We start from the raw sequence: 12,698 nt of genomic DNA on the forward strand, positions 1-12,698 counted from the left end.
ATTTTTTGTTTCAGTTGCACTACCAGGGACTGAAATGCCCCATGCTGAGCTAAACAAAATGACAACAGCTCATCACAGTTGAAAGTCAAATGGCTTTGTGTGCCATTGAGAAGGTGATTAGCTACACCTGATTGAGTTTACAAATCATTTTTAGGAGGTGTGAACAAATTTCCAACTCAGTGATTCTGGTTTGAATTTTTTTCTGGCATGTTTGTATTCTTTCACCTGGATGTTATAAGTTGAGTATATAGACCTGAACAAAACAAAAATGGTGTGTGTCTTCATTTCAGGCTGCAAAGCAACAAAATGGGATTATTTTAAAAGGTGGGTGATTTTTTTCTATACCCACTGTATTCATCTTTCTTTGCTTAAAAAAACTATGCACAAGACTAGAGGTAATAACGCCTTAATAACATTCCATGTTTCATAAAATTCTTAGTGTAAAGCCACTTAGTGCTCAGATACTAGCTTGTGTATGCCGATGATCTTGGCGTCCCACCCAACCCCTAGCCCTCTGTCACCTCCGGTACTGCATGAGTCACTTCCAGTTGCCATACAACTTTGTCCAAGGGATTGGCTGTATGGCTTGGCAGCCCTTCATTTATGCTCGCCTGCGCAGGAAAAACTACTGCTCAAATGTCGGTGCTCACAACTTGCATTACAACACACCAACCACAGGGCAAAGTTAAAGCGGACCTCTACCACACTGACTAGCATAAATGTATCAATATACATACTAGTGAGCATAAACAATTTACATACAACAACAACTGGATAAAAAATACCAACTAAATAATAGTAACAAATTAAAATCTAAATGGGTTTAAAATCAATATTAATGAAAACCAACAAAATTAAAATTCATTAATGAAAATTAATATTTGTTAATACTTATTAATACTCCAGGTTGGAAAAATTCATATCTACTACCCTTACTTATAGTTTAACCAAAATTAATAATCACTAATAAAGCAACTTATGTCCAGCTCTCTATTCAACTCCCCCCATAGAAAGGGATTTCAACCAATAAATCCATTTAGTTTCTCCTCCTGGATAGATCCCTTACACAACTGGATTCTCTCCAGGAGGGATAAACTCTATCTACTCCCTAGAATTTAAGACCTGAGGGGTCCCTTCCATGTGCCGCTCTGAACTGCAGGGAGACGCTTTGTTGTCTGTAACCATTACGAATGTTTTGTACATGTTCTGCGTTACATTTCTTCATTTGCCTTTTTGTGCGGCCTGCAGGGACATTGAAGTATGTTAACTACATGAATGGTATTTCATGTAATAAACTCTTCCTTGTCAAACTTCTTATTTCCTGCAGAATTAGACTGAATGCATCCCCTTCTGTTGTCATTTACACTCCTGCACACTACAAACTTCTGACAAGGGAAAAAATATTTTTCTCCAGAAAAAACATAAAAACATTTGTCTACTTAGGTATTCTAGTATTTTTTCACAGTTATATACAGCAGGTAAAAAAGGTATTGAACACATCACCATTTTTCTCAGTAAATATATTTCTAAAGATGCTATTGACAAGAAACTTTCACCACATGTTGGCAACAACCAATGCAATCCATACATATAAAGAAACCAAAACAAATAAGTTCAGAAATTAAGTTATGTGTAATAAAATGGAATGACGCAGGGAAAAGGTATTGAACAAGCTTACTGAAATGTATTTAATACTTCATACAATATCCTTTGTTGGTGATGACAGCTTCAAGACGCCTCCTGTATGGAAAAACTAGTCGTATTGCTCAGGTGTAATTTTGGCCCATTCTTCCACACAGTCTTCAAACCTTGAAGGTTCCGTGTGCCTCTTCTATGAACTCTGATCTTTAGTTCTTTCCATTGATTTTCTATTGGATTCAAGTGAAGTGATTTGCTGGGCAATTCTAGCAGTTCTATTTTCTTTCTTTGAAACCATTTGAAAGTTTCCTTGGCTTTGTATTTGGGATCATTGTCTTGATGAAATGTCTGCTCTTGTTTTATCGTCATCATCCTGGTGGCTGTCAGCAGATTATTATCAAGAATGTCTTGGCATATTTTTCCATTCATCATTCCTTAAATGATATGAAGTTTGCCAGTACCGTATGTTGAAAAACAGCCCAACACCATGATGTTCCCACCTCCAAACTTCACTGCTGGTATGGTGTTTGTGGGGTGATGTGCAGTGCAATATGACCTCCAAACATGGTGTGTATTATGGCCTCCAAAGAGATCAATTTTGGTCTCGTATGACTAGACTATATTCTCCAAGTATTTCATAGGCTTGTCTAAATGTTGTGCAGCAAACTTTAAATGAGCTGCAACATGCTTTTTCTTCAGCAATGGAGTCTTGCATGGTGAGCATACATACATGCCATGGCAGTTGAGTGCATTACTTGCTTTCTTTGAAACAATTGTACCTGCTAACTCCAGGTCTTTCTGAAGCTCTCCACAAGTGGTCCTTGGCTATTGGACAACTCTTCTGGTCAAACGTTTCATTCATCTGTCAGACATCTTGCAAAAAAAGCACCTGCTCGTGGACGGATTATGGTGAGATGATGTTCTTTCCACTTCTGGATCATGGCTCCAACAGTGTTCAGTGGAACATTCAGAAGTTTAGAAATCCTTCTGTTACCAATGCCATCAGTATGTTTTGCAACAATAAGGTTGCAAAGGTCTTGAGAGAACTCTTTGCTTTTACCCATCATGAGATGTTTCTTGGTAATGAGACACCTTTTTATAGGCCACCAGTTGATATTAATTTGCACTAAGAAGGGGCAGGGTTGCTTTCTAATTGCTGATAGATTTGGTGTTTTGGCTTTCCATGCCTTTTGCACCACCCTTACTTCATGTGTTCAATACTATTTCCCTGTGTCATTCCATTTCATTACACATAACTTAATTTCTGACTTATTTGTTTAGGTTTCTTTGTATGTGTGGAGTGCATGGGCTGTTACAGCCATGTGGTGAAAATTTCATGTTAATAGCACCTTAAGAAATATATTTACTGAGAAAAATGGCGATGTGTTCAATACTTATTTTACCCGCTGTGTGTGTATATATACACACATACACATATATATATATATATACATATATATATATATATATATATATATATATATATATATATATATATACACATACATACATACATACACATATACACAGTGCCTTAAATAAATATTAATACCCCTTTAAATTTTCCAATAAAAGTAAAAATAATATATGGCTTTAAACATTTTTTACAAATAAATATGTGAAAAGCGTGGCGTGCATTTGTATTCAGCCACCGAGTCAATACTTTGTAGAACCACCTTTTGCTGCAGTCATAGCTGCAAGTCTTTTAAGTATGTTTCTATTAGCTTTGGACGTCTAGAGAGTGAAACGTTTGCCCATTTTTCTTTGCAAAATAACTCAAGCTCTGTCAGATTGGATGGAGAGCGTCTGTGAACAGCAATTTTCAAGTCTTTCCACAGATTCTCAATTGGATTTAGGTCTGGACTTTGACTGGGCCATTCTAACACATGAACATGCGTTGATCTAAACCATTCCATTGTAACTCTGGCTGTATGTTTTGGGTCGTTGTCCTGCTGGAAGGTGAACCTCTGCCCCATTCTCAAGTCTTTTGCAAACTAACAGGTTTTCCTCTAAGATTGTCCTGTATTTAGCTCCATCCATCTTCCCATCAACTCTGACCAGTTTCCTTACCCCTGCTGAAGAAAAACATCCCCACAACATGATGCTGCCACCCCCATGTTTCATGGTGGGATAGTGTGTTCAGGGTGATATGCAGTGTGAGTTTTCTGCCACATATAGCGTTTTGCTTTTAGGCCAAAGAGTAAAATTTTGGTCTCATCTGACCAGAGCACTTTCTTCCACGTTTGCTGTGTCCCCACGTGGCCTCTCGCAAACTGCAAACAGGACTTCTTATGGCTTTCTTTCAACAATGGCTTTTTTCTTGCCACTCTTCCATAAAGGCCAGATTTGTGGAGTGTACGACTAATAGTTGCCCTGTGGACAGATTCCCCCACCTGAGCTGTGGATGTCTGTAGCTCCTCCAGAGTTACCATGGCCTCTTGGCTGCTTCTCCGATTACTGTTCTCTTTGCCAGGCCTGTCAGTTTAGGTGGGCAGCCATGTCTTGGTAGGTTTGCAGTTGTGCCATACTCTTTCCATTTTTTGATGATGGATTGAACAGTGCTCCCTGAGGTGTTCAAAGCTTGGGATATTTTTTATAACCTAAACCTGCTTTAAACCTCCCCACAACTTTATCCCTGATCTGTCTGGTGTGTTCCTTGGCCTGCATAATGCAGTTTGTTCACTAATGCTGTATGCACGTATCATATGATCCCATATTCCCAGCAAGGGGATTAAACAAGGGGGAGGAGTTGAGACTGAAGAGAGTGGTCTAAAAGCCAGGCAAATCTAAGGAAAGGATGTAAGTGGGCGTAGTGTGTCTCTCTATGCACATCCAAAGATTGGTAAAATTATGGGAGAACTATATAAAAAATATAGCTAAGAACAGTTTCTGCATGGTAAAGGCCCACATGGAGCAAGCCACTTCCACCATCCGTTTACATTTAACTAGAGTATCATGACAAACTAGCAGAGGATTGAGGATGTAGAAGTGGGGAAGGGAGGAGTACCTATTTGAGATAGGTAAAAGAAGCATGGGAAGACGTCCACCTCAGAGGGAGATCCTGTCTGAACCTGAATGCTTCCTACGAAACCATAAGTTCAGCGTTTGATGGGTAGCAAACAGGAAAGGCAGGTAACTGGGATCATAGAGTTTCTCTGAGTTTGCAGCATTACAGACCCTGAGATAAAAAATAGAATCATGAACCTCTTTAAAGGGGAAAGAATGTCACACATAGATCTGTTCAGAGGACCCTAAAAAAAAAAACTCTTATTTTTCGAATTGGTTGCATTACCCTCACAATTACTAAAAAAAAATAGTTGCAGCCCTTTAAGCAACATAGGGAAGACAATCCTGGGTTTAGTCATGAATAAGAGTATGTCGCCAGTGAACAATTTTAATTTATGAGTAATGAATAAGCTCTGAATTTAACTATTCATACAGAGCACATTGGCCAGGTGCTGCATCGCCAAAATATATAGGGAGAGGGCAGCCCTAACAGGTCCCATTAGGGATAAGGGTTGAATCAGAAAGGAGACCATTGACATGGATCCTGGAAATGGGCAAAGAGTATAAGATCATGATCTTAGTCGAAAAAGCAGTAGAAAGCCCGGTTTACTGCAAGGTGGCCCAAAGGAGGTCTGAGTGCAAACATTCACAAAGAAGCAATTTTAGCCTAAAAAAAAGGTAAGATAATACAAAACAAAATAGAGTTGATACAAAATGCAACAATTGCACTTAGGAAAACTGATACATTTGTGAGAGTCCCAGAAAATCAGTCCTTTAAAACAAATATGTACTCAGCTTACATAAAGTGAAATCATAATTTGAGATGTAAATGGTCTCTAGAGTGCATGGGAACCCCCAAAATCAAGAACCCTATTATGCAAATACCAACTTTAGAAATGGAATTCAAGCTTATAACTGCCCTCTCCCATGCCTCCTCATTTGTCGGAAAAGCTGCTCATCATAGTTGGGGACCAACAGTGAGGGGATTGGACAGGTCTGCGTGCATCTAATCACTAAATGATGGAACAAATGCCTATTTATTGTATAAGCTAAAAAAAACAGCATGGAAAAGCAATCAACTGGCAAACATCAGAGCACAGTGCAGTCATGAAAGGTTAATTTCTACTACATGTATATTGTGTAGTTTGCACAATAGAGAGTTGTTTGTTCCACCTATTTAGCAGTATCTACTTGGTAATAGCAAGTATTTGTTTGCATGCTTATCTCTAGCCTTTAGTTACTGCAAACTGGCAGCCTGTCCTTTGTAATTTATAAAGGCTTTTTAGAAAAACTGGCTAGTTTAGAAATATATGTGAATGTGATCATTATTCATTAATTTGTAGGTTCTTAAACATATATACAACAGTTTAGAATGACTAATTTGAGCAAATCAGTTTTTCTAATGATGTACATATATACAAGGAGGATACAAGAAGGCAAAAAAGCTTAATTTCTCTAGTTGTAAAAGTAATTATTTATGATTGAAAAAAATGATAATTTAAAATTATACAACTTATTAGACTTAAAGCAGCAAGCCTGCTGAGAACTGATAATGTTAAACTAATCATGCATATTTGACTATGGTCACAAATGTTTTTTTTTACCATGAGGGTGCTATGGACATAGCCTGTCCTAATTTTAGCAAAGCATTTGATATAGTTCTTAGTGACTATTTCATAAAGTAGTACAAGCTATGACATAACCCTTGAGTGTTTCAGTGGATGTGCAGTCAAAGGATAGATAGATAGATAGATAGATAGATAGATAGATAGATAGATAGATAGATAGATAGATAGATAGATCTGGTGGCAAATGGGGTTCATTCATAATGACAGTCACTAGTGGTGTTCTACAAAACTTTGCATTAGATCATGTTCTACTTAATCCATTTGTAAGTGATATTGAAAATACTGAAGGTTTAGTGGTTAAAATCTCTCTTTTTTCTAATATGCTCCTACATAACTTTCATTTACTCTGAAATTCTTTCCTTCTAGGCACACACAACATAAAAAACAAAATTAAAAAGTTACAACATGTCCTCATTAACGCAGATTCTCAGATCTCCTGTTTAGTATCTTTGTGCATACTTGCTTAGAATCTAGGCAGTACTATGGCTAAAAACTCTCTAGCCCTGCATCTCTAAGGTTCTGAGATCTATTTTCACCCAGTGCATTATTTCTGCTGCACTTCTCTGTTCTTTTTGGAGTTCCTCTTGTTGTTAACATACTGGTAGCTTATTTGCATGCAACCAAATCAGCCCTACTATACACTCACCGGCCTCTTTATTAGGTACACCTGTTCAATTGCTGGGTAACACAAATTGCTAATCAGCCAATCACATGGCAGTAACTCAATGCATTTAGACATCAGACATGGTGAAGATGACTTGCTAAAGTTCAAACCGAGAAGCAGAATGGGGAAGAAAGAGGATTTAAATGAAACTGAACATGGCATGGTTGTTGGTGCAAGATGGGCTGGTCTGAGTATTTAAAAAATGGTCAATCTACTGGGATTTTTATGCACAACCATCTCTAGAGTTAATGGAGAATGGTCCGAAAAAGAGAAAATACCCAGTGAGCGGCAGTTGTGCGGACGAAAATGCCTTGTTGATATCAGAGGAGAATGGGCAGACTGGTTTGTGATGATAGAAAGGCAACAGTAACTCAAATAACCACTCTTTACAACCAAGGTAACTAGAATACCATCTCTAAACACACGTTGAACCTTTAAGCAGATGGGCTACAGCAGCAGAAGACCACACCGAACATCTTTTTGAAGTACCCATCTCATTTACTCAAAACATTTTCTTGTTGGATTTGGCCTCTCCAAAGCTTGCTAAACCCTATAAAAATTTGCTACATCATCTGCTTACAGCAGCAAAGTGCCTCATAGCACTCAACTGAAAAAAACTACCCCGACAACCACTGCAGCCTTGTATGCTAAAATCAAACATGCAGAACTTATGGAAAAACTGACGGCTATGCTTTATGATAAACTGGAGGTCCATAACCAAATATGGGAGTTATGGCATCTTAAGGAAGACCCACCCTGAATAGACTGACAATGACTCTGTTTACACCTAAGTTTTTGGGTCACTGCTAGAGTTCTGGACAGTTGCGGCACTCCTCCCCTCTTTCTTTTCTTTTTGTTTCTTATGGGTTTTTTTTCTTTTAAATCACGGGATACCTTGTATTCAAACTGTTAGGATCCACTCATCAAGGCGACTTGAGTTTTCTTCTGCTCCTTATATGTCAGTACACTCTCAATGTCAAGATCCGATCATCTACTGTGCATTGATAACACCAGAGGCCCATCTTGGTGTATCTTTCTGGAGGTTCTTGTACTTTAACTGATCCTGTTATTGTTTTATGTTTTGCATCTATATGTGCCTGGATTGTGCATTGGGAACTATGTATGCCATGTATGTTTTCTTCTCTCTAAAACATTTAATAATAAAAAAAAGAAGACCACAACGGGTGGCACTCCTGTCACCCGTTGAACAGAAAACAGAGGCTACAATCCACACAGGCTCACCTCACAAAAACTGAACAATAGAAGATTGGAAAAACGTTTCTGGTCTGATGAGTCTTGATTTCAGCAGGGAACATTCAGATGGTAGGATCAGAATTTGCCGTAAACAATATGAAAGCATGGATCCATCCTGGATCGTATTAACAGTTCAGGCTGGTGGTGGTGGTGTAAAGGTGTGGGGGATATTTTCTTGCACACTTTGGGCCCCTTAATACCAACTGAGCATCATTTAAATGCCTACCTGAGTGTTGTTGCTGACCATGTCCATCCCTTTATGACTACAGTGTACCCATTTTCTGATGGCTACTTCGAGCAGGATAATGCACCATGTCACAAAGCTCAAATCATCTCAAACTGGTTTCTTGAACATGACAGTAAGTTCACTGTACTCTAATGGCCTCCACAGTCACCAGATCTCAATTCAATAGACCACCCTTGGAATGGTGGAACGGGAGATTTGCATCGTGGATGTAAAGCCGAAAAATCTGCCACAAACTGTGTGATGCTATCATTTCAATATGGACCAAAATCTCTGAGGAATGTTTACAACACCTTGTTGAATCTATGCCATGAAGAATTAAGGCACTTCTGAAGGCAAAAAGGGATCCAACCCAGTACTACTGAGGTGTACCTAATAAAGTGTCCGGTGACTGTATATGCTACGCATTTTATGATTTCTAATTGATACATAACTTCACTAAATGGCATTTTTTATCTGCCTGAACTTGCTCCTTAAAGTGTAAGTTCCCTTACATCTATCTACAGAAACATTATAATAAGAAGTGCTTAGAAATATTAAAACACATTTCAGTAGTACAAAAGGTCCCCTTCATCAGGGTTAAAAATAGAAAAAGGGCTAATTAATTTTACCTGTAATAATTTTTACTTGTAACATGCATGCATTTCTTTGTGCAAATGTTTGATATGCAAAAAGAGCAAAACCCATTTCACATGGGCAATCCGATTAGCGGCCTCATAGGCAGAGCCCCACACAGCCGAGTTATTTTCATATGGTGACAGCGGGTACAGGGAGAGGATCCCTCGCCCGCTGTCACTGGGATGGGGGAGAGGCTGCAGATGCTGGAACACCCTAAAAACAGGTGAAATATGTTCCGAAGGTGAACTTATCCTTTTAGTATGGACAAGGAGTAGGAGGGAGAGTCTGCAGATTCCTGTGCATCAGTTGCAATGCTTTGCTAGTTCATTTACATTAATAAAAAAACAAAACTCTACAAATGTGCGTGCATTTATTATCTGTCTTCAAAGGTGAAATTAAGCTTAAAAATCTGGCTAAAGTTCTGGGTGAGATTTGTCCAGGCCTGCAATTTGGAAAAAAGCACAATTCCAATAGTGGCACAGTGCACAGGCAATGTTTTCAGGGAGGTAAGGAGTAAGGGGTTGAATTATGGAGGAGAGGAGCCAAGAGCAGTAACAAGGCCCTGGGCAAAGCCAAACAATGTTAGGCAAGTCTGTTTTGTTAAAATGTGTGAGGAGGGTATAGGGTGGGTTGCTTTTCATCAAAACCTGTCCACAAGTATCAAGCAAGTACAAATTTATACATTATTCTAAAGCATATAAATGCATTGAAAGTGTGTATGTACCATGAAATTTGCTTTTCTCGTGTATTTTACTGCATATTTATGCTATGAAAACATAATTTATTAGAGTCAAAGCTGATGCCTTCCTTCACTTATAAATAAAACAGGCCTCCATCTCTTTACAAATATTTTATTTAGATTTGCTAATTAAAATTATGGCCAATAAAACAAAATAAAAATGAAAAGAGAGATACATTTGCATTCCTTTTATTTAATACCCCAAGAGGGAAAATTAAAAAGTCACACTTTTCAAGATGGATTTGGATAGAGCGAACTTGCGGCATTAGGGTACATAAACCCATAAATATGTCCATCAAATACCGCCTGCTGGGCACCAATTACGTTTTATTGTTTCGTTCACACGTCTGCTGTTTTCTGCATAATATTTCTGGGTCAATTAACCGGCTAATCAAAGGTTTTCCGACACTTTACATTCTCTGCACTGGGCCTCTAAAACACTTGAAATATTTATTTCTTTGGAGCTCCACTTAACCCAATGTACTCCCTGTTTATTCCAGTTAAAACAGTCAGCTAATATTACTTTTTTTCCACTCTGGATTGCTTTTTTTCTAGGCACACACAAATACTAATGCAGCAATAAAAAGTATGCATCTTCTACAGTCAATGGCCCTCAAACTTGCACATCCTATTATCTTTAATGCAGTATCCTGGTACACACCAACCTGAAATCTAGGCAGCAGGGTGGCAAAATGCTCTCAGCATTTTTTTTAATTTTGACATGACTTTGCACAACAAAGCATGTGGGCAATGGGTGAATCAATTTGGGGCAAGCAACGGGTGCACTGAGGCCAAGTTTAAAAAAAACACTCCATACTTAGTACCGTTGACCTACCTCTGCTAAGTGGACAGAGCCTGAAGAAGATTCACAGACACTGATTACCCATTAAGTCTACATCTACTGAAACTAACAGCAGGCAGTGGGCTGATTCCTTAGGCAATAGACAGCCTGCTATTGGCTATATATTCTACCCATTCCCTGCTGTCAATCACAAGCAGAGTGTGGATCTCATGGGGCACTAATCCCTCATATTCCCCATCAGGCTCTGCCCACTGTCAGCCTCACTGGTTGCTAGGAGTCTGTCAGTTTGTTAAATCAACAGTGTCTCTGACAACCAGTGACAGGTGGCAAAGAGAAGGGGTAGCAGTGGGTGACAGTCTCTGTAAGCCAACTTAGAGCTGGTCTTAACTACCTCCGGTTTCATTATCTACGAAATGAAGCAAATTCTTTTTTAATTTGGTGGAGCCATAGCACTACTTTGTAAAAGTGACACTGTTAAGAACAAACTAAATCTGCCACTGGTGGCAGGAACTTTTTAAATCTGGTGTAAGACCTTTTAAAGAGCAATACTTTCAGAAAGGTGTTGTAAGGACTTTATTGAATTCCCTCCAACATGTGCACAGAATTTCTTTGTTCTTCATGGGTTTCCTCTAACTTCTTTAGTTTTCTCCCAGAGTACAAAAATGACCTGGTATTTTATCTGTGTACATCCAAATTAACCCGCTATGCACGCATTGCAGTATTGCAGTGGCAGGGAAATTAAACTAAGTTCCTTTTCAAGGCAAGGACTGATGTAAATAGTTCTAATCAATGGATTAGGTGTCAGCGCTATGAAAAAAATAAAAAAGTTAGACATCTGTTCACTACATTCGTTCTTCCTTACACTTTCAGGTCTTCTACTGTCAAAATATCAGAAGAATCCTAACACCTGAAACACTTTCAGGGGTGTAGAATGCCTGTGTTCTCCATTGTGGGCTGTGGTTCAACCCTCCAACCCTACGTAAAAACAGTACACAGTACAGATTAAAGGCCAGCAGGCAAAATCACGGTGCACTGCAGGTAACACTGGAATCAGGCACTCTCGGAAGTATGCTGGATGTGAAGATTCTTTAAGTGGCATTATGCTACAAAACAATCAAGTGTTCACAACTGATGACAGGTCTCTTTATTGCAGTGTGTTTAAGCTTCACATTTTTATTTCAATTACTCATCATTTTAACATAAGGGCTGAAAATAAAGCATCACTAAGTGCCAGAATATCCCTTTTCTCAGCATAAAGCCCATGACAGTGCCAACACACTTCAAAATATGGAGATATCCATTCTGACCAGTTTCTGAAAATATTAGTTGTCTGGATGTCATGGTAATTCAGTTCTCAGAGTCAAAATCTTGGAACAAATATTCATGCAGGAGTTTTGACGTCATTCTGACTTAATTTACCGTATGCTTGTCAGTGAGAAAAGACATCAAATAATCAGCATGGCAGCCAGATATGTGGCATTTTCCTAAAGAGAGCAGCAATGGCAGCCCTTATATGTCTCTCAACACAGGTTTTGTTTAATGCACCCATAATCTCAGTGCAAGTTTTTAAATTGCTATGAATAAAACAGCTATAAAAAACAATATACATATACTTTTATGGCATGTACTCCAATATTACTTTCTTGCAGAAGATATTGAGCAAGAATGCTGAGTGAAATACAGAAAGTACTGAGAGTGTGTATGTGATCAAAAATAAATTTAAAACTCAAATCAATAGCATGCAATTGGTGCAACTTTTTAAACTTAATCAGCTATCTTGAAAAAAAAAATAATTCACCTGTAGTTGGGAAGACTTCATTGAGCAGTGCTTCACTCAGACCTGGGGACCCAGAACTGTTTGTGTTGAATGACCAACTATGACCAATCACCTGAATAAGAAGAGTTTGAGCTCTTGTGGCTTGAATGGTGAGACTTGGAAGTTCAAAAATGTATTCTGTGACTGGAACATGGGTGCGCTTTGTCCTGCAGAAGAGATAAAAGCATATGCACAGCTGTTAAAAACATTACTTCTGTTTTCTAATCAATATATACAGTATTTCCATTAAGTATTGTGTTCTACTATAAGATATTTGTAATGATGCTTT

The 12,698-nt window shown here is 38.5% G+C and overlaps 1 protein-coding gene across 1 annotated transcript in view; it reads right to left on the bottom strand.

Moving 5' to 3' along the window:
• The window catches only part of VPS13B (vacuolar protein sorting 13 homolog B), a 1,305,797-nt gene that overhangs the window by 1,025,184 nt on the left and 267,915 nt on the right, over nucleotides 1–12,698 (bottom strand). Inside the window, exon 17 of the mRNA XM_089666424.1 lies at nucleotides 12,392–12,576. Coding sequence (XP_089522550.1) covers nucleotides 12,392–12,576 — 185 coding nt within the window. The remainder of the gene's footprint in view (nucleotides 1–12,391; nucleotides 12,577–12,698) is intronic.

Source organism: Staurois parvus, unplaced genomic scaffold, assembly GCF_062004578.1.
Source record: "Staurois parvus isolate SC_StPar_1 unplaced genomic scaffold, SC_StPar_1.0 ptg000052l, whole genome shotgun sequence".
Lineage (NCBI taxonomy): Eukaryota > Metazoa > Chordata > Amphibia > Anura > Ranidae > Staurois > Staurois parvus.